At 35.3% G+C, this 24,266-nt stretch overlaps 1 protein-coding gene across 1 annotated transcript in view; it reads right to left on the bottom strand.

The window, feature by feature from the left end:
* The window catches only part of ITFG1 (integrin alpha FG-GAP repeat containing 1), a 310,112-nt gene that overhangs the window by 150,940 nt on the left and 134,906 nt on the right, over window positions 1–24,266 (bottom strand). The window contains exons 9-10 of the mRNA XM_059383282.1: window positions 8,054–8,148; window positions 5,243–5,415 (exon numbers count right to left, since the gene is read on the bottom strand). Coding sequence (XP_059239265.1) covers window positions 5,243–5,415; window positions 8,054–8,148 — 268 coding nt within the window. The remainder of the gene's footprint in view (window positions 1–5,242; window positions 5,416–8,053; window positions 8,149–24,266) is intronic.

Below are 24,266 nucleotides of genomic sequence, written 5' to 3' on the forward strand. Positions count from 1 at the left end.
CCAAGAAGATCTTACAATTGTAAATATTTATGCCCCCAATATGGGAGCAGCCAACTACATAAGCCAAGTGTTAATCAAGATAAGGACTCTTATTGAAATGAATACATTAATAGTAGGGGATCTTACATGCCATTCTCAGCAACAGACAGATCACTGAAGCAGAAAATCAACAAAGAAACAAGAACACTGAATGACACATTGGGGCATGTGGACTTCATAGATATATAGAGAATATTCCACCCTAAAACAACAGAATATTTGTTCTTCTTGAGCGCACATGCAACTTTCTCCAGAATAGACCGCATACTGGCCCACAAATCAAGGCTCAACTACTATCAAATGATTGAGATTATTCCCTAAATATTCTTAGACCACAATGCTTTGAACCTGGAATACAACCACAAGAAAAAGTTTGGAAGAAATGAAAGAGGACCCAAATTAATAAAATTATGAAAGAAAGGGGAGAGATCACGACTAAGACCAAGGAAATAGAAATAGCCACCAGAAACTATTATCAATAGTTATATGCCAATAAATTAAGCAACCTAGAAGAAATGGATGCATTCCTAGAAATCTATAAACTTCCAAGACTGAATCTGGAAAAAACTGACTACCTGAATAGACCAATATCTACTAACAAGATTGAAGCAGGGATCAAAAACCTCCCAAAAAACAAGAGCCCAGGACTTGGCAGATTTCCTGGGGAAATTATACCAAACATGCAAGGAAAAAATAATACCTATTCTCCTGAAGCTGTTTCAAAAAATAGAAACAGAAGGAAAACTTCTGGACTCTTTCTGTGAAGCCAGCATTACCCTGATCCCCAAACCAGGCAAAGATCCCATCAAAAAGGAAAATTTCAGACCAATACTCCTGATGAATATGGATGCCAAGGTTCTCAACAAGATCCTAGCTAAAAGGATCCAACAGTACATGAAAAAGATTATCCACCATGACCAGCTGGGATTTATCCCTGGGTTGCAGGTGGTTCAACATTCGCAAATCAATCAATGTGATAAAACAAATCAGTAAGAGAAGAAAGCAGAACTACATGGTCCTCTCATTTGATGTAGAGAAAGCATTTGACAAGATATAGTAACGTTCCTAATTAAAACGATTCAAAGTATAGGGATAGAGGGAACATTCCTCAACTTCATAAAATCTACTTATGAAAAACCCACAGTGCATATCATTCTAAATGGGGAAAAGCTGAGAGACTTCCCTTTGAGACCAGGAACACGACGAGGATGTCCATTCTCGCTACTGTTGTTCAACACAGTACTAGAAGTCCTAGTAACAGCAATCAGACAACAAAAAGAAATAAAAGGTATTCAAATTGGCAAAGAAGGGGTGCCTGGGTGGCTCAGTGGCTTAAGCCTCTGCCTTTGGCTCAGGTCATGATCTCAGGGTCCTGGGATCAAGCCCCGCATCAGGCTTTCTGCTCAGCAGGGAGCCTGCTTCCCCCCCCCCTCTCTCTGCCTGCCTCTCTGCCTACATGTGATCTCTGTCTGTCAAATAAATAAATAAAATCTTATAAAAAAAAAAAAAAAAAAAAAATCAAATTGGCAAAGAAGAAGTCAAACTCTCTCTCTTTGCAGATGACATGATACTTTATTTGGAAAATCCAAAAGACTCCACCCCCAAACTCCCAGAACTAATACAACAGTTCAGTAATGTGGCAGGATACAAAATCAATACACAGAAATCAGTTGCTTTCTTATACACTAACAATGAAAATATAGAAAAGGAAATTAGAGAACTAATTCCATTTACTATAGCACCAAGAACCGTAAGATACCTGGGAATAAGCCTAACCAAAGAGATAAAGGATTTGTACTCAAGGAACTATAGAACATTCACAGAAGAAATTGAAGAAGACATAAAAAGATGCAAAAGCATTCCATGCTCATGGAAGAATAAACATTGTCATAATGTCTATAGTGTCTAGAGCACTCCATACTTTCAATACCATCCTGATTAAAATTCTACCAGCATTTTTCAAAGCGCTGGAACAAACAATACTAAAATTTGTATGGAACCAGAAGAAACCCCAAATTGCTAAGGAAATGTTGAAAAAGAAAAACAAAACTGGGGGCATCATATTGCCTGATTTCAAGCTTTACTACAAAGCTTTGATCACCAAAACAGCATGGTACTGGCACAAAAACAGACACATAGACAAGTGGAACAGAGTAGAGAGCCCAGATATGGACCTGCAACTCTATGGTCAACTAATCTTCAACAAAGCTGGAAAAAATATACAGTGGAAAAACGACAGTCTCTTCAGTACATGGTGCTGGGAGATTTGGATAGCTATGTATAGAAGAATGAAACTTGACCATTCTCTTTCACCATACACAAAGATAAAGTCGAAATGGATAAAAGATCTCAATGTGAGGCAGGAAATCTATCAAAATCCTAGACGAGAACATAGGCAGTAACCTCTTCAACATTGGCCATAGCAACTTCTTTCAAGACATGTTTCCAAAGGCAAAGGAAACAAAAGTGAAAATGAACTTTTGGGACATCCTCAAGATCAAAAGCTTCTGCACAGTAAAGGAAACAGTCAACAAAACAAAGAGGCAGGCCATGGAATGGGAAAAGATATTCGCAAATGACACTATAGACAAAGGGCTGATATCAAGATCTATAGAGAACTCCTCAAATTCAACAGATAATTATGTCAAAAGATGGTAGAAGACATCAATAGACAATTCTCCAAAGAAGACATAGAAATGGCTAACAGACACATGAAAAAATGGTCATCATCATTAGGCATCAGGGAGATTCAAATCAAAACCACATTGAGATACCATGTTACAGAAGTTAGAATGGCCAAAATCAACAAGACAGGAAACAACAAATGTTGGAGAGGATGTGGAGAAAGGGGAGCCCTCTTACATTGTTGGTGGGAATGCAAGTTGGTGCAGCTGCTTTGGGAAAATAGTGTGGAGATTCCTTAAGAAATTAAAAATAGAGCTACCCTATTACCTTGTAATTGCACTACTGGGTATTTACCCCAAAGATACAGATATTGTGAACAGAAGGGCTATCTGTACCCCAGTGTTCATAGCAGCAATGGCCACAGTTGCTTAACTGTGGAAAGAGCCAAAATGCCCTTTAACAGATGAAAAGCTAAAGATGATATGGTCTATATATACAATGGAATATTACACCTCCATCAGAAAGAATGAATACCCAACTTTTGTAACAACAAAAGAATGGAAGAGGAGGAGACTATGTTGAGTGAAATAAGTCAAGCAGAGAGAGTCAATTATCACATGGTTTCACTTACTTGTGGAACACAAGGAATAACATGGAGAACACTGGGTGGAGAGGAGATGTGATTTGGGGGAAACTGGAGGGGAAGACGAACCAGAGATTCGTGGACTCTGATTCTCAGAGATTGTGGACTCTGAGAAACAAAGGGAAGGTATTGGAGGGGAGGGAGTTAGGGGTTGGGAGAGCCTGGTGCTGGGTATTAAAGAGGGCACATATTGCATGAAGCACTGGGTGTTTGCATAAACAATGAATCTTGGAACACTGAAAAAGTAAAATTAAATTAAAAAATTGCTTTCAGACACATAGTTATGAAGCATGATGATCATGTCCCACATATATAACTTAGAGCAATTATAATTTCAAATCAAATCCTTAGAAAATTTAAGTACAGACTCTCCATAATTTTCTACAATATTTAGGGACAGTCACTAATAATATATGTTCCTCTAAAAATCAGATTTCTAGATGACATTGTTTGGTGTTAAAAGCAACAATATATCTGTCCCCCCACCCCCCACCCCCCCGCAGGGAAGTTGTTTTGCATCATGTGCCTGGTAGGAAATGTGAAGCTGAATCATCATTAATTCCAGAGTGAATTAATGCACAGAGGAAAAACTGTGTAGATAATGATGCAGGAGATAGTAACGAATAAGGGCCAAAAAATATAATTAATCATAGGAAGAAAACAATAAGGTATTAAAATTTAGGAAGAATCTTATGAACAGAATCTGCAAAGAGTCAGTCTAATTATGAATTTAACCATGTTGGTTTATTTACTGGTACCTGTACTTAAGGAGAAAAAGGAGTTGCAGCACTCAAAATCACTGATAATGCAGTAAATATACATTTTATGTATATGAATAATATCAATAATCATGTTTGAATTTTTGTGCAGTTATAAACAAACAACACTAAGGCAATATTCACTAAAAGTCTGTGCGTGCTGGGTACTCACTAATTCCTTCACTTATTTTTACTTCGTTTAATCTTCACTACAACTGCCAAGAGACAGATACAATTATTACTCTTGTCTTACAGATGAGTTCATGTAATGTGCCTAAGGTCAGATGGGTGATAAGTGGCTGGACTCAGACTGAAGCCGAGGTTCAGCTCTTAAGCATGATGGTTTTCAGTCTGAAAATGTAACAGGGTTATTTGGTTTTAAAAATTTTGGCCTTACAGGTGAAAGGGAGGCCTCCTTTATAAAAAGAGTAAGTCACAGGAATAAAAAAAGGACTGTATAAGGAATATTGGTTAATGGTATTGTAATAGTGTTGTGTGGTGACAGATGGTAGCTGCACACTTATGCTGTGCTTGTGTGGCACAATTATGCTCACTTGTGGTGAGCACAGCATAATGTATAGACTTGTCCAATCACTAGGTTGTACACTTGAAATTAATGTAACATTGTGTATCAACTATATTCACATACAGAAATTAAACCAACAAGGAAATAAAATTTCAACTATTTCCAGGAAAAAAAATCACACAAAAACCAAGAGTACAATCACTCTGTCCTCTATATGTGCCTCTATTATTGAATGTAATACAGATATTTCAGTATTTGCTTTCCAGCTTGTCTCTTATCTCCAGAATGGAAGCTTCCTGACTGTAGGGATCGTGTGTAATTACACATAAAAAAGGCTCAGGTAATATTTATTGAATTGAATATTAAATTGTACTCTTTTTAAAGAAAAAAATTTTGGCCTTCTAAAAATAAACTATTTTTGAATGAAAAACATTTTTCAAATTTTTGTTTCTGTTCTACAGAAAATAAATTTGTGGAAAAGAACAGGTATTCTAAGCCACTGGAAGTTTAGTTATGACATAAGCAATTAGAAATCAAACTTATCATGTTCCTTATTTAAGGTACTCTACCATATTTAGGAGCTATTCAGTTAACAAAGTATCAAATCAAAGAATTTCCACAAATATTTCTCACTTGACTTAATTTCCATACCTTCCAGATGTATTCTTAAGTATGGCAAGTGCATCTGGATAGCCATCCATGTTATAGTCTCCAATATGAAGGGTAATTGGAAGTGGTATTTCAGTTGGTCGTTGTTCATGCACAAATGGCACAAAACCCCAGAGTGTGCCCTTGTTGCTGAACTCCTGTAGGACTGGAACCCACTATGGAATAAGAGGAAAAAGATTAGATTTTACAGTTACTTTAGAAAAAAAAAATTCACCATTCGCAAAACAATCTATTAAAAGTCTTCATAAGCATTATCTTACTTAAACTTCTTTATCTCTACAATCTAAGGATATTATAATTTACTTTGATGAACAGATAATTGATACTCTAGAAAAAATAAAGTCCCATTTAAATTTCATCGTAATCATTTTTCCTTGAACTGGTACAATAGAGCCTTTGAAAAATTTTTACAAAATCACAGAATCTTAGGTTTGAATTGATGCTGATTCCTATAGTTCAATCTCCCCATTTTAAAACTGTGTTGAGTGGAAATGTAATTTCAAGAATATTTTTTAATGATTTATTTACCTATTTTAGAGAGATAGGTACCTATTTTAGATAGATACCTATTAAATTTAAATAGATACCTATTTTAGAGAGAGAGAGAAAGAGAGAGAATAAGAAGAAGGACAGAGGGAAAAGGAGAGAGAGAATTTCAATGAGACTCCCACTGAGAATGAAGCCCAGCAGGGGGCTCAATCTCAAGATCCTGAGGTCATGACCTTAGTGGATACTGAGAGTTGGACGCTGAACCCACGGAGCCACGTAGGCCCCAGCAAATGAATATTTTTTTAAATGAGAGCAAACTGTAATATTATCTAGTACTGATGTCCTTTCAGAAGGATCAGCTTAGGAAGAAGGAAGATGATAGAATCTCCCTTGTTCCCCTGTTTTGCCTTTTATACATGATGATGACTTCAGTCAATATCTTCAGAGCCAAGAGTTCTGAGGTTCCCTGACAACACCAGCATTGAAGAAGCTCTGCCTGTCCAGGGGGATGAGCTTTGTCACCAAAACAGCTTAGTAAGTTCTTTATTTTTATATTGATTATAATGAAGAGACCAGAGAGAATAAAGTTGATTTCAAAAAGAGCTTTTGGAAATCCATTTCTCTTTTGAGTACCCTAATCCACTCAAGCTAATGCAAAGTAAAAATCTTAAGAGAAGAAATCATACCATTAAAATTATAGATACGCCTAAAATTAGTTAAAAGTATGAATACTGGCACACACCCTAGAGATGTTCAAACCAGCGCAGCTGGCTTGAAATGACAGCAGGCTACACAGGTTTCTTTTAAGCAGGTGACTCTATATGGCTTCAAGTCAAATGATATTAAAAATGGCTTCTTGAACAGGGATTTGTACATTGGGCACCCCAAACATAATCTAGGTTTTCCAAAGAAAGCATAACTTGCCAAAGAAAAAGAGAAAATAAAGCTAACAATAAATACATATTTATAGGAAATAACTGTTTAAAAAAACTCATTTACATCTTAGATTAATTTTTCAATCTTTCCTAAGAGCAAAAAAATATTTATCATCAAAATGTTTTAATGATTCATTTGACTTTGAAAAAATAGTTGGTTTTGTTTTGGAAGAAGATGGGAAATTTCACAAAATGCTGTTATCACAAACTTCTGAAAAGGTTGACAGTTTATTAGTGAGGATAAAGTGTTCTTATTAAGGTAAATGTATTAAGGTCTAAAAAGTAAAAAAGATTTTTTATTAATATGACATCCTTAATAGTCACCAAAGAACTGTGACATTTATCTTCCTAGAGAGAGATGACTGTATAATTTGAAAATATTCTTACAGTAGTCTGTTGCTTGAAGCCAGGCTATAATTACTATGTTTACTTATACCTATGAAACATGATTAGGTGTTACTTGACCTCATGTTTTCAGTGATTAAAAACTTAAAAAAGCTTAAGATAATAACATTTATAGGTACAGAATCTAAATGTTTTTAGACTATTGATTGTATGAAGATTTTTCTTTAGTGTTTTACCATAAAATGTGGTTTCCTGTAAGGGCAATAATTTCTTACCCTAAGATAGAAAACAAAACTGAGTAATTCCAGTACTATAATAATACTGTTTTTTTGGGGCGCCTGGGTGGCTCAGTGGGTTAAGCCGCTGCCTTCGGCTCAGGTCATGATCTCAGGGTCCTGGGATCGAGTCCCGCATCGGGCTCTCTGCTCAGCAGGGAGCCTGCTTCCCTCTCTCTCTCTCTGCCTGCCTCTCCATCTGCTTGTGATTTCTCTCTGTCAAATAAATAAATAAAATCTTAAAAAAAAAAAATAATACTGTTTTTTTCTGGTAGTACTAACAATAAGGAAAAATTTTCAGTGTTACAACCTATCACTGCCACAGTAATCTGTGGATTCTAAACTCTTTATCCATAAGCAATAGGTAAAATGTTAGCTTGAGAGAATGAAACGGATCTATTTAGCACAAATAAAGACAAGATTAGCCTTGACAACAGATGTGATGTTCTTCTCCATAACCTTTTGTTATAGTTACAGTGCATTTTACAATATTCCTTGCCTGTAAAATGCGAATGGGTCATTTAATTACAGGACCAAAACTGGTCTTCTTCACCAGAAATGATTATAACAGTGCTTTCCCTCTCAATAAATAAACACAAAAATATTCAAATTTATTTCATTAAATTAAAATGAGGAAGTCAATAATTTGTATAGGGTTTCACTGTATTCTGATTATTCAGATACTTTTTCTAATCTCTGAAGATTTTAAGAAGGTAACTGTATTGACATTAAAAAACAAGCTAATATACCTGTTTCGTTCCAGATCTTGCTAAGTAAATGATGCTTTTCTGGCAGTTTTTATCTTCACAGCCTGGCAGTAAGTGATCCATGTGTCCATCTCCATCTGCCAAAAGAAAATTTCAAGAGTCCATTAACAGCTACAAAATAAAGTGTTCTTGTATGGCAGATTACATTTCCTATTTGTTCAAAGTCTGCATCAATCTGAATAAATGAAAGAAATTGACGTACGACTTTGTTATAAATGTGATTCAATTAAAACAATTACTCTGGCCCTTGCCATCTATTACCTGGATTGTGTCTTGTTTTAAATTGCTCACTTTTCTGTAGTTAAATATTTATCCAATGTTGGGAAAAAAAACCCAGTTCAGGCTTTAATGTTAAAATCATCAATTTTTAAACAATGTGGCTTTTGACTTATTTACATAATTATCATTGCTGCTGCAGGAGAAAAACAAGCATGTCAATAGTAACTCATTATTATATGGCTTATTTAAAATGTGTCTTTACATATAATTTATCTTCACACATTCTCTTAAATATCTTTTACATAGTATGAACTTCAAAAGTTCTAAAGCTCTCAGCACCTTGGCTTTTAAAAGGCATCAATAAATTTTTACCAATAAAAAGGCAAACGAAGAGAATACAGATGTCATTTCCAGCTGACTGGATTTTGAAAAGCTGCACGACGGGGGTGCTTGGGTTGCTCAGTTGGTCAAGTGTCTGATTTTGGTTTAGGTCATGATCTCAGGGTTTTGGATTCTTTTATTTTTGGTTAAAGATTTAATTAATTAATTTATTTGTCAGACAAAGAGAGAGAGAGAGAGAGGGAGAACACAAGCAGGCAGAGCAGCAGGCAGAGGCAGAGAGAGAAGCAGGCTCCCCGCCGAGCAAGAAGCCCCATGTAGGACTCAATCCCAGAACCCCGGGTTCATGACCTGAGCCAAAGGCAGCAGCCTAACCAACTAAGCCACCCAGGAGTCCCAGGGTCTTGGATTTTTGTCCCACTGAGCTCCCTACCCCCACTCCTGTTCTCTCTCCTTCTCTCAAATAAATAAATAAAATCTAAAAAAAAAAAAAAAAACCCAAAAAACAACTCACAAAACTGCACAATGTTTTGCAAAGACCTTCAGAAAAGAGGTTACTGAAGAACCTGGAATCAATTCCTCTAATGGTTTCTCCTATCTACTGCCCCTTACCTGATAAGGTTTAAGATTTTGATGTCCTAGAGTTAAATTGCTATAGTGACATGCATAGTTGAATAGTCATTTAGATTTTAAATTTTGTGTTGTTTCATTCACTCATTTGCTATATTAACATATAATGTATGTCTGAGACAAGTGCCCTCAGTTTGAAGGAGAGAGTAAAGATTAGCTATAGAGAAATACTCTTTCACGTGTAGGCTTATATATTAAGGAAATATAAAATTTTAACAAGCCTATCCTATCTTCAGTAATACATTCAAAAGGGAAAAAATAATTTTAGGATGAGTGGGCTGAAAATCTAGTCAATGGAAGTTTAGCACAGCAAGGAAAATTAAAAGGTGCAGCATAGTGAAAAATAAACTTTTAAATTTTAATTTCATGGTTTAGTTACTTATGACCCTTACAATTAATATCATTAGTGATAATGAACCCTACACAGAGGAGTAAAACATTAAGTAAAAATAGTTGAATTAATAATGGACGTATGGAGAACATCTGCAATTTGACAGTATATAGATTTGGACTATTGAGAAAGAAGTTGAGAGAGAGATGAAACTCTAGGCAGGAATACTTGGAAAGGAAAAGTCTTATCAAGGGAAGTAATAGAAAAACAGTAAATAACCATAATGGAGTACATTATCTCTCTATACATCCTTTATCACTACTATCATAGTTAAAGATAAATAAAAAAAAAACAGGTAGCCAAGTAAGAATGAATTAAATACAAAATATGATTTATAAGCAGGATATAGGAAGACTTCATTAAAAGCCAAGCCATTTTACTGCCAATTAATAGGGGGACAAATTAGAAGACCATTACTAAGTCTCTGCCCTTCATTTTTACCCCATGGCAAAATACTCAGGTTAGATTCTGATTTACACTTTTATTTTTTCCTGCTTCCTTTCTTCTGAGTAGCTTCCTATTTCCTACAAGTATTTCAACTATGAGGTGGCTGACATTTAATGATGGCAAATAGCCATCTAATAAACATACAACAAACTCGTGATAATTCCTAATCATACCTTTTAGTATAAATTATCAACAATATTTTAGATATGGTCATGACACGGAGAACTTTATCAGAGAATGTCTTCCTTGTGCTGTCAGTGTTATTTTTTGGTATCTAGAGGAAGTAATAGAAAAGCTGCCTGAGAGTCCAACTTCACACCCAAAGGAAATTTTAAGTACAAAGTTATTAATTCCTGGGTCTTCTTTAAGGAATGTGTCCAAGTTCAGAGACTGATCCTTCCATCAGCATGACTTCTTCATAGTCACATTATTTCTTAGAGAGTTTGCTTAAATGTATACTAGTTGAGTAGAACAAGTCATGACATGACAAGTCATGACAGACACACTATGAGTGTGTAATGGTGAAGAATACAATGCATGCTAATAAAATGTGGTGCTACTGCTTTAGTTTGTGCTAAATGGCATGCAGCTTTACTCATTATTGCATTTAGATTATCAGAGCTGATGTCAAGAATGTTAAAAAGGCCAACTGGATCTAAATATGACCACGCAGATAGTTTTGACCTTATGGATACCGTGAAAAAACTGCAGAAGTTCCCAACCCTAGGTGTATACTTTGGACTATAATTTGAGCATTTTTCACCACAGAGGTTGTACCAATAAATGAATTATCAAATACTCTGATTTTTGCCACTCTGATAAGTGAAAATTATATTTCATAGTGGTTTTAATTTTTAGTTTCCTTATTAGAATGTTGTTGGTCTTTTCCCTGCCAATTTGCAGGAGTCATTCTATATTAAGAAAACTATTCTTTTGTCTGTGATTTATTGATGTTTTTCTTTATAGCATCTAGGTTTTCCTTATAAGTTAAAAGAACTCTGAAATTCATAGACTTGGGGACAGTCTATTTTTGTGTTTAGGTCTTTGATTCACCTAGAATTTATCCTGGCTTTAGCTATGAGTTATGATTCTACTGAACTTTTTTATCCAGTTACTCCATACCACCTACTGAACGATCTAGTTTTCACGAAACTCATTATCTCTGTATTATTTTTCTTTATCTGTAAAATGATCAAAAGGAACATAATTTAGCTACTGCAAAGGGTCATTGAGAGGATTAAATGTGGGGGAAAGAATATGGAAAATACTGTAAAACAGTAAATAACCATAATGGAGTACATTATCTCTCTATACATCCTTTATCACTACGGTATGTTGTGTGTACTTAGGACAGTGGTATACTGTGCTTTGAAAGAGGCAACAGAGTAAAAAAAGACGAGTAACTTCTGGAGGGACACACTGATTTTTCTTTAGAGATCTCACTTCCAGGACACACTTAATGCTTATAGCAGGAAACACCGAAACATTTGGTCACGGAAAATTAAAGTAACAATTTAGGATTTGATGAATGTTACTCCATAGATGGAGAAAAAAATATAAGTAGAATGGTAGAGTATTTAATTCTATAACCTGGAACTCTTGAGTTCAATAACAAAAACAAATCAGTAATTTCTGAATTTACAGAGTAGAACAAGTCATGACAGCTCAAATGGGGAATAAGTCAAATGACTCCTTCCACCATCTGGAAAATTTACTCATGGATGGCTATAGCATGAGCAAGATATAAATATCACAAGTCATACCACTAATTAATGTTAGAAAGTTCTAAATAGAATTCAAGGATTTAACTTTTAACATTGGCAACACAAGGCTGAAAGATTTCTGTACAGGGCCTTTAAAACTGAATTTTTTGCTAAAAGACCCAGAATTTAAGTAGAAGTAACATCTTCCCCATCACATTTGTCAACAGGCATGTGAGACATATGACAGATAATGTATTCACATATTAAACTACATTTTTTGTGATTCATATAAAACTGGAAATATACTTGCTAAAATAAAAAACCATTTACTGAAAAAGCATTTCCTTATTTCCATTGTAATATATGAAATATATCACTCTATATTTTTCAGAACACATCATTAACATACTGAAATTATTGACACAGAAATAATTTGAATCTTAAACAAAACCCAATACAATAGCCAGATTAGGCTTTCCAAGAAAATAAAACTCAGGCTTTAAAAATAAATGGTGATATATATATAAAAAAAGAGGGCATGAATGAAAATATTTAATTTCTTCAGCTTTTTAAAAGAAGTTCATAAACCAAAGTATGACAATGGGAGACCACTGCTATATTATTTTTAAAAATGAGGAAAAAATGAATAACATATCACATTAACATGTGAAATGTATAGTTAATTTCTTTAAAATATTCATTTTTAAAGGACAGAATGACAGAATTATGAATACATACATCAGTTAACTTAATTTTGTTTCAGATGTTGAATAACATACAGGTTGATTTTTAATTGTGTTCATATAAACACAGTATTAATATAGTGATGTGGTTAAAGATGAGCCTCCAAAGTGCCAGGGCCTTAACAATTTTACAAATAAGAAACATATATTGTCAAAGGATATAAATATGATCAAAACAGAAAAATTATATTTCTTTTAGATGCTGCTGGTTACTATCAGACATGGTAATGCTGGAAAGCATGAGGTAGGACCAAAAATACACAAAGTGAATCAAATCTGCTTTAATATGTTTAGGCTTTGTGAGTAGATGGTCATGAAATAGGACTTTCATGACAGATTTCTCCTGTCAATTCTATTACTTGTTTTTATTGATGATATAATATTTTTTGTCATTTCAATACCTAAGTATCTATTAGGCTTTAAAGTCTTCAGGATACTCATCTTCTGATGCTTTCTGTTTTGCTGAATATACTGGTTCTTTGACAACTATGTCTTAGTAGTTTTTTTTCCTTACTAAAGATTTTATAAAAGTCATAGCATATTCCACTTTCTCTTCTGAGTTTTCCTTGCTCTATTATAGGAACAGAGGTAAAAACCAACTGTTTTGGTGAGAAGGATAATATAGGGTAAAGAAGCTTAATTCCTGCCCAGTCACCACTAGAAACACAATAGTGGAAATGTCTCCTAAACATTCTGCATGGTAATGATCTTGTTTATTTTACATTTGAAACTAGGAGGAGGGTATGGGGAGGAAGGTTCAATATTATTTTTAAGATTCTTATGATTAAATCTACAATTCTGTACTTATTATTTTGTATTATCATCTATGTTGTGAAATTATAATTCTTTTATGTTTTGTTACCAAAAACGAACACTATACATTTATTTGTTTACGGATATAGTAAAATTTTTACATAATGTTCATGTATCATTTAAAATGAGGAATATTCCTATTAATAGTGCATTAAGCATTTTGAATATATCTTTAAATATCAAACCATATATTATTTAAAACCATGTTGGCAACATAGGAAAAAGTCTATTCTATTTGTTATATAACTGATTAGCTTACTTTGACATTCTCCTTATTTTCCACTGTGTTGAATAATATTTAAAGAGTATTATTTTCTCTATTTATTTCAGAGTGCTCCCAACATAATATGAAATTGTGTGTGGGGGGATCATTTTAAGGTTAGTTCAATTTAAATGAAAGTGATTAAAATTTTCTTTCATGTCTTTAATCCTAGTAATAAAGTAACCTATCAAGACAAATCATCAGCCAAGTCAACCTGTAATCTGAATTCTAAAATAAACAAGAAGCTGAAACAAGATCCTATTTTTTGCTTTATAAATTTATTAATGTTTGTGGCATAGGGGAAGGAAAGGTGGCTGCTAGTCTTTTCCTGTCAATACAATTCTGCATCCAAAATAAGGCCTTTACTTCAAAAGAACAAAATACATTTAAATATGAAAATCCACACTTGCAAAAAGGGCAGCAAATGATTCAAACTCTTGTTTTGATAAGAATAAGGAAGCAGGGACGCCTGGGTGACTCAGTTGGTTAAGCAGCTGCGTTCGGCTCAGGTCATGATCCCAGCGTGCTGGGATCGAGTCCCACATCAGGCTCCTTGCTCGGCGGGGAGCCTGCTTCTCCCTCTGCCTCTGCCTGTCATTCTGTCTGCCTGTGCTCGCTCTCTCCCCCTCTCTCTCTCTGATAAATAAATAAAATCTTTAAAAAAAAAAAAAAGAATAAGGAAGAAAACAATGATAGTAAAAGTAAATTAGTTTATTTAGTAAGATATTTATACTCAAAAAGCTTTAAATAAATGCTAATAATTAAGTATTTTATATTTGGTCAGAGAGCAGAATCAAAATGCATATGACAAAAGTTGTCCCAGAGAATTCTTGGGATACGTACACATGTTTGGGTGTAGTAGAAAAGACAGTGGATTAAGAATGGGAAAGATTTTGCTTTTAAGATTGTTTAGTTACTAAAGTACTTGGCCAACTCAGTTTTTTCAACTGTAAAATGAAAAGGTTAGGTTCCCTGACATTCTAAAATGCAATCCATAGAAGTTAAGATGGTGGAGAATTAAGAGGACCCCCAGGCTTTCCTTGTCCCTTGAACACAGCTGCATTGAGGTCAGATCACTTGGAACACCCAGCAAATTGATCTCAGGATTGGAAGAAGGATCTCCACAGTTGGAGGGAGATATGTTGCCAGGTGGGAGGTACATGGAAGTGAAATGGGGGAGAGAAAAACTGGATGTAGCAGAGGGGAGGGAACTCTTTTAGTGGGAAGAGGAAAGGTAGAGAAAGAGAAAAAGATTGAGAGAGAGTGGCACTGGGTTCACACAGAGAGCCAGCAGAACTGAGTGTTACAGTATATTTTTGCAAAGAGTGTGTGGAGTTCAGTCTCTGAGGTTTTGGAAGTATGAGACTTTCACCAGAGGTTTGGTTCACACTCCTGGGGAGGAGGGGGGCTCTGGGCCAAGAGTGCACAAAAACTTGTGCAGGGATCTCTTGGGTTGCACTGGACAAGATCGTTCCCCTTCCTGGGATACAACAGGAAAAGAGTACATTGCTTCTTCAAGTACAAAAGACCCTGTGGGCGCCAACATGTGGCCTTTCATCAGCAGGGCACAAAGTGCGAAAGAGCAGGTGGATAACCAGGACACTGCTTTTCCAGGTACCACACCATAGATTCCATGCACTGAGCAGGCGTGGGGTGGGTTTTTTGGGACAAAGGTCACTAGTCACAGTGCAGCAAAACTTTATTCCTGAGGAGCAAGTGGGTCAGTGCTGTGTTGGCTCCTTTAAGATTTGGAATTTTAAATCCCAGCTGTGACAAAGATAAAACCCAGGAGACTTGTGGTGTTAGACAGCCCTGCTTTTCTGTGAGGACTTCCTGAATAGCAGCGGCAGGTTGGGGGGGGGGCAGGGATGAGAGTCCTTGTCTGGGTTGAGAGAGTGGGGTGCCATTTTACCTTATCACCAACAAAGTGGGACATCAGAGAGCAGCATAGCAGTCTCAGTGGAGGTGGGAATCTCTTAAGTCAAACACCATACCTCGTGTGCTTGGCAAGTGCATTTTTACTGGGGCAGGAGTGACTCTCCCTGCAGACTCTCCCTGCAGCAAGCCTCTGCCCCAGAAGACCAGCAAAGGCAGCGTGCTGCATGCACAGAGTTTACTGATCAGTGCTTCAAAACATCTCTTCAGTTCGGTGAAAATAAGACCAGGCTATGTTTTAATTTTTTTCCTTATACTTTTTTCTTTTTCCTATGGAACTAGGCTTTATAGGATTTTGTTAGTATGCTTTTTTGTTTACTTTTCTCTCTCTCTCTCTCTCTCTTTTTTTTTTTTTTATCAGGCTTCTGTTTTTCTTTTCTCCCACCCCCTGTCACCCGCCACCTTTGGAATCAGGCTTACAGTTTTTTGACTTTTTAGTTTTTTTATTCCTTTTTCCTTACTCTCTATTTTGGATCAGGCTCCCCCCACCCAGGTTTATTCTAACAAACAGATCAAAGAACACCTACATAAAGGTCCAAATAATCCTCACTACAAGCAAGGAGGAACTCTGCAGAGGACTGACCTATGGGAAAGAGCACCCAAAACACAACAGCAGAGTACACAGAGCATAGCATCAGAAACATTTCCTGAATGTCCAGGCCCTGGACAATGTAAATCTTCTTTTAAATATAGCAGTACTTTGAGGTGCAGGAAACATAACAAGCTTCCATAACACACAAGATACAGAAATTTAGCCCAAATAACAATTATAGAGGAATTCTCCCCAGAAGAAAGCTCAGAGGATATCAAAGCCAGGGACTTGCACAAAACAGGTATAAGCATATACCTCAAGAAGGATTGAGAACAACGGTTTTAAGAATACTAGCTGGACTTGAAAAAAGCATAGAAGACACCAGAGAGACTCTTGCTGCAAATATAAAAGACCTAAAAACCAGACAGGCTAAAATAAAAATGATATAACTGAGATGCAAAACTGGATATAATCACAAGGAGGACTGAAGTACTGGAGGAGAGAACAGGTGATACAGAAGATACAATTTTGGAAAATAATGAAAAGAAGAGAGAGGGAGTGAAAAACCATTAGATCATGAATATAGACTCAGGGAACTCAGCAATTTGATAAAGTGAAATAATATTGAGATCATAGGAGTTTCAGAAGGAGAAGAGCAAGAAAAGGGGGCAGAAAGTTTATCTGAACAAATTACAGCTGGCAGCTTCCCAAATCTGGGGAAGGATACGAACATAAAAATCCAAGAGGCAGAGAGAACTCCCCTAAAAATCAACAAAAACAGGTCAACACCATGGCATATCATAATGAAACTTGCAATATACAAATATAAAGAGAGACTTCTGAAAGGAGCTAGGGACAAAAAGGTCCTTAACCTACAAGGGGTGGACACATAGCAGCAGACCTGTCCACAGAAACTCAGCAGGCTAGAAGAAAGTGTCATGATATAGTCAACATACTATATGGGAAAAATATGCAGCCATGAATACTCTATCAGGCTGTCATTCAGAACAGGAGAAATAAAGAGTTTCCAGACAAGCAAAAACTAAAGGAGTTCATGACCACTAAACCAGCTCTGCAAAAAATATTACTCTGAATGTAAATGGACTCAATGCTTCAATCAAAAGACATAGGGTATCAGAATGGATAAAAAACCAAGACTTATCTATATGCTCCTTATGAGAGACTCATTTTATACCCAAAGACATCTCCAGATTGAAAGGCAGGGGATGGAGAACCACTTATCATGCTAATGGACATAGAAAGAAATGTGGAGTAGCCACATTTTTTATCAGACAAACCAGATTTTAAACCAAAGACTACAAAAAGCGATGAAGGAGGATACTATATCATGATAAAGGGGTCTACCCATAAAAAGATCCAACACTTGTAAATTCTTATGCCTCTAACTTGGGAGTAGCCAAACATATACATCAATCAATAACTAACTTAAAGCAACTCATTGATGACAATATAATAATACAATACAATAATAGGGGACATTAACACCCCACTCACAGCAAAGGACAGATCATATAAGTAGAAGGTGGATTTAACAGATATATTCAGAGCATTCCATCCTAAAACAGCAGAATACACTTTTTTTCGAATGCACATGGAACATTCACCAGAATAAATTGCATACTGGGGCACAAATCAGGACTCAACCTGTACAAAAAGATCAAGATCATACCATGCATATTTTCAGACCAAAATGTTATGAACCTTCAAGACAACCACAAGAAAAAATTTGGAAAGACCACAAATACACAGAGCTTAAACAACATCCTACCAAAGATTGAATGGGTCAACTAGGAAATTAAAAGAATTTTAAAAATATATGGAAGCAAGTGAAAATGAAAACACAACATTTCAAAATCTTTGAGAAGCAACAAAGGCAGTCCTAAGAAGGAAATATATAGCAATACAGGCCTTCCTCAAGAAGCAAGACAAGTCGCAAATATATATTCCAAATTTACACCTAGAGGACCTGGAAAAAGAACAGCCAAGAAAGCCTAAAACCAGTAGAAGAAGGGAAATAATAAAGACTAGAGCAGAAATCAATGGTATAGAAAAACAAAATAAAACAAAACAAAACAGAAACCCCAGGAGAATAGACCAATGAAACTAGAAGCTGGTATATTGAAAGAATTTAAAAGAATGATAAACCTTTAGCCAGACTTACCAATCACTAATAAAACAGGTGAAATCACAACCAACACCACAGAAATACAATCATAAGAGAATATTATGAGCAATTATATGACAACAAATTGGGCAATCTGGAGGAAATGGATAAATTCCTAGAAACATATAAACTGCGGAAAAGGAAACAGGAAGAAATAGAAAACCTGAACAGACCCATAACCAGCAAAGAAAGTGAATAAGTAATCAAAAGTCTCCAGATAAACAAGAGTCCAGGGCAAGATGGCCTGTCAGGGGAATTCTACCAAATACCTAAAGAAGAACCAATACCTATTCTATTGTTCACAAGGGCCAAAATATGGAAAGAGCTCAGACATCCATGGTCTGATAAATGAATATAGAAGGTGTGGTAGCTATATATAATGGAATATTACTTAGACATCAAAAAGAATGAAATTTGCTATTTACAAGGATGTGGATGAAACTAGAGTGCATTATGCTAACTAAAATCAGTCAGAGAAAGACAAATTCTATATGATTTCACTCATATGTGGAATTTAAGAAACAAAACAGAGGATCATAGGGGAAGGGGGTAAAAATAAAATAAGATAAAGGCAGAGAGGGAGGCAAGCCATAAGAGACTCCTAAATACAGGGAACAAACTGAGGGTTCATGGAGGGAGGTTAGTTAGGGGATGGGGTAATTGGGTGATGGGCATTAAGGAGGACACTTGACCTAATGAGCACTGGATGTTATACACAACTAATGAATCACTAAATTCTACTGCTGAAAGTAGTAATACACTATAAAATAACTAAAATGAATTTAAATACATCTAGAAAAAAAAAGATGCTTTCTACACAGTATGGTTTTACAGAAAAAAAATGTTGAAATAAAATGCCATGGACAGGGGTGCCTGGGTAGCTCAGTCATTTAAGCGTCTATCTTTGGCTCAGGTCATGATCCTAGGGTCTTGGGCTCAAACCCTGCCTAGGGCTCCTTGCTCAGTGGGAAGCCTGCTTTGCCCTCTTCTTCTGCATGCTGCTCTCCCTGCTTGTGCTCTTGCTCTCTTCCAAATAAATAAATAAATAAATAGATAGATAGAATCTTTAAAACTAATGCCATCCACAGTCCACTTTCACAAAGGCCACAGTATAGTTTCATAGCATAGGCTCAGGTATCACAGGGACCTGGGTTCAAAGCTTAGGTATCACTTGGTAGCAGTGCAACTTCGGGCAAGTTACTTACCATTTCTTTGCCTTTTTTTATCTATAAAGTGCACATTACCTGAACAGTTCCTTGTAAATATTAAATGATGATAATCATGATGTTAGTAAGCATTTACTGAGTGTTTACTATATTCAAAAGAGTTATAAATTTTACACATATATTATTTCCTTTAATATTCCTAACAAATCTTATTGCATGGTTTTCCTATATTGTTACCTCCATTTAACAGAAGAAGAAAAAAAGTTATCAAGATTAAGTAAGTAACTTGCCCATAAAGAGTGAGTTAGTAAGAGGCAGAACCTGAATACATAAAACCCAGGCAGACTGACTCTGAAGCCCCTATTCTTAGACACTGCCCTTTGCAAAATGCTTGGCACACAGAAGCTTAATAAATGGTAGATATTGTTCATATGATGAACACTCAAAGGGGTAACATGCTGATACTAAAATGTCAAAGACTATTGCTTTTACATAAAACAAGAGTCATCTCTCCCCCCAAAATAAGTAAGGACTATGGTTATTTTGTTTCTTCTGGAGAGAATGAATGAGGGTCTTACCTCCAAAAAAGGTCGAAGATGGCTCCGGTTAAAATGAACACTGATAATAACCACTTGCAACTTCTGCCTAGGCACATCTTTCACTGAAAAATGTATCTTTGGGAAATTCATATTTGAGATCCTTTTATAACTGTCAATATTTTAATTAGACATGGGTAGTTTAGAAGTATTAGTAAAGAATAAATTTCAGAAATATATGGACTAATATAAAATATTCTTTTGGAAAATATACTTTAGTCAGGTTAAAATTTTCATGGATAACGTATTTTAGAGGATTTTAGTCATTTGGTTGTATAATCAATGAGCTAATTAGCACTTTTCTCAGAAGATAAACATCTTTAATTCCCTTCACAACTATGGAGTAGTTATAATTTCCATTGAGCACCATATTTTATTTATGACAGCTTTAAACAACCAAATATGCATCTTTATAAATACTGAAGAAGTTATTAGAACATCAAGCTCTCACATCTTGGCTCCCTATCTTTAAGAAGTTCATTTTCCCACCTTATCATATTAATAAAAGATTCTTCTACATGGAATGTCTCAAACAGTGCTGGCTTGTTCTGGTTCTGACTGAGTTTTGTTTCATTGGCTGACTGTGAGCCTCTTTTCAGAAGGATGAGCAAAGATGAAATAAACACTGGTAACAGTGGTAATACCTACCCTCACAAGATACTAATTTTCGAGATTAAAATCTTTATTATCCATCCTTTTCAAAGGAGAAATAGGAAATCAAACTTATAGAGTTGCTAGGTTCATAAGCAAAGTGAACTAAACAATGAATTCTATAGTAATCTAATTATATCCTTGGCATTATTAAAAGTAAAATAATCTACTTAATAAGAGGTATAAAGAGCCCTCATAACACTGGTGTTTAAGTCACATATTTTCCTAATTATTAATCCCTTTTTTTAAAATAAAATCAGATATGAAAGTGAGTACACTCTCTCTGAAGACAGAGAAAAAGCAATATAAGAAAACAGTTTGAACAAAATCTGATAATCTAGATGAACAAATTCTGAGAAATGCACAAATTACCTAAACTGACTCAAGAGCAGAGAGAAAATCTCATTAAACCTATAATAAGCAAAGACTGAATTATTAATCAAAAACTTTTCAAGTAAAAAAAAAAATCAAAGCAGCTAGCTTCTTTGGTGAATTTTACTAATATTTACAGAATTAACACCAAATTCTCGAAACTCTTCATAACAATAAAAGGAGAGGGAACACTTTCAAGTTCACTGTATGAGGCCAGAAGTACTCTGGTATCAAAGTCAGATAAAGACATCAAAAGAATGTTACAGATCATTATTCCTTACGATTAGTGTTGCAGAATTCCTCAACAAAATACCAATAACCAAATCCAAAAGCATATTAAGATGATTACACACCATGAGTAAGTGGGATTTATGCTAGGAATGAAAGGGTAACACAACATAAGAAAATCAGTTAAGGCAACACATCATAGTGATAAAACAAAGAATGAAGACCCACATGATCATCTCATGTGACACAGAAAAGTCGTCTTACAAAATCCAACACTCTTGATAAACTTTCTCAAAAATCTGAATATAAGGGAACTTTCTTAACTTGATAAAGGGCATTTAAGAAAACCCAGAGCTAACAACATATTCAATGGTAAAAACTTTTCCCCGAAGTTCAGGAATAAGACAAAAATGCCTACTTTCACCACTGGTATTCAACATTGTACTGGAACTTCTAGCCAGAGCAATTAGATAAGGAAAGAAATTAATGGTATTCAAATTCAAAAGGAGGAAATACAACTATCTCTATTTCCAGATATGAAACTATATGGAGAAAACCCAAAAGGATCCACAAGAAAACTACCGTATATGACAATGAATGAATTTAAGGAAGCTGAGGGCACAAGATCAACTCAGAAAAACTGGCTGTTTTTCTATACACCAACAATAAATAATAATAACAACAACAATAATAGGCAACAAAAGCAGAAATAAGCAAGTGGGACTACATCAAATTAAGAAGCTTCTGTATAGCAAAGGAATCCATCACCAAAATGAAAATGCAGCAGACAGAATAAAAAAAATTTGTAAGTCATATATTTTTTTAAAGATTTAATTTATTTATTTGACAGACAGAGATCACAAATAGGCAGAGAGGCAGGTAGAGAGAGAGGAGGAAGCATGCACCCCATTGAGCAGAGAGCACAATGTGGGGCTCAATCTCAGCACCCCGGGATCATGACCTGAGCAGAAGGCAGAGTCTTAACCCACTGAGCACCCAGGCACCCCTGTAAGTCATATTTAACCACCAATTAAAACAAAAGTAGATTAGCGGTTGTCTGGGGTAGGGGGTATCAGTGCAGACTACCTATGGGCATGAGGAAACCTTGTGGGTCAATGTAAGTTCTAAAACTGGGATTGTGGTCATGCACAACTGTATCACGCTTTACTAAAACTCCCTGAACTCTACACTTATAATTAAAATGGAAGACTTTCATGGATGCAGGTTAAACCACAAATTGTTAAGAATTTAAAATAATTTAAGCAGACTCCTCTCAAAGGAAATATTCATTAAACATTTACTACGTGCTTACTGTGTGGCAACCACTATTTAGACACTGAAATATAAATATGAAAGTTATTCTCTGTCTCCAAAAATATTCCTGGGGAAGTCACTCTAACTTGAAACTCCATCTGATATCATCACCTTATCAATCCAAAAAACACTTTTAGAGAGTCTATTATGTGTCAGGTATGGTGACTGGTTTGTTGAGAATAATTATTAGGACCTGAAAAGGGAGTAGGGATTAGGAAGGTAAAAGAGGAGGAAGGGGATTCCAGGCAAAGGAAAGCCCACATACAAAGGCTTGGAAATGAAATAGGAAAAGGAGTATGATATAGGTGGGGAACTGTAAATAGATCAGTGTGTCAGTAAAGTCTTCCTGTAGTTAAGGAAAGAGAAATTAGACCTAAAAGAGCCTGGTGTGCTACAATGAAGACTGGACCTTACTCTAAGGGCACATGGAGCTGTTTAAGGACTTTACTTTTATTTATTCTATTTTATATATTCTATTTTATAAAATTTATTCATTTTGGAACGCCTGGGAGGATCAACCAGTTAAACATCTGACTCTTGATTTTTGGCTCAAGTCATGGTCTCAGGGTTGTGATATCAAGCCCTATGTCCGGCTCCAGGCCCAGTGTGGAACTTGTTTGAGATTCTCTTTCTCCCTCTTCCTCTAACCCCTCACTCCCTGTTTGTGCATTTTCTCTCTTTCTCTCATAAACAAACAAATAAATAAAAATTATTTTATTTATATAACGATTTCAGATTTATTTTTTGTAGAAGTAGCACTACAGGATGGAGAATGGTTCGGAGAGCAACAAGAAAAGAGTTGGAAGATCTCTATCTTCTCTATGAAAGATTACTATCTTTCAGTAAGCTAGGAGAGAGATGAGTTTAAAAAAATGTATCTGCTTAAAAGGATAGTTTAAAGAAATATGAAGGAAGTAAGATCTATGTCCTTTTGGTGGTCTGAGAAACATGGGGCAGTGAATAGTAAGTAAAACCTTAGGTAGATATTCTAGGAGCAGCAGGGGAGAAAAGAGAAAGGCTTTAAAGAATGATTTTGTACTAAGAATTCCTCTCTTGAATCTTCTGGAGAACATATTGAATAAAAAGGATATTAAACTGTAAGTAAATAGTCTAAAATATCATTATTATTGCAGCTCACATTTAGTCAGTATGAATCATGTGCAAGGCATTAAAGCAACTAAAATATCATTTTATTTTATGATTCTTACAAATTTAGTTTTAATTCCATATTATAATGAGTAAATAGTTGGTTATAGAGTTTGAATAACTTACCAAGAACTAAAATTTGAATCTAGATCTGTGTAAATCTAAAGCCCAAGACAAATCTTTAATTGCAAAATAATACTGCTATAAGTTATCTGTAATAGATTTAAGATAAAATACAAATTTTATTTTATAAGTCTTCGATCACTTTTAATAGGTTTGTCCTTAATTTCAAAGTGTCTTACTTACAATGTACTATATTCCTGTCCTCCGCTGCTGCCATTTATCATAAAATATACCATTGTTTTAAACTTGCAGCTTGTATTGCCTACAGTAGACCCACTTCAATCCTAAAGACACATAGAAACTGAGAAAAGGGACAGAAAAAGATATTCCACACAAATGGAATTAAGAAAAAAAAAATAAAAAGAGCCAGGGCAACAACATTATATCAGACAAAACAGAC

The sequence above is a fragment of the Mustela nigripes genome, chromosome 17 (assembly GCF_022355385.1).
Source record: "Mustela nigripes isolate SB6536 chromosome 17, MUSNIG.SB6536, whole genome shotgun sequence".
Taxonomy (NCBI): Eukaryota; Metazoa; Chordata; class Mammalia; order Carnivora; family Mustelidae; genus Mustela; species Mustela nigripes.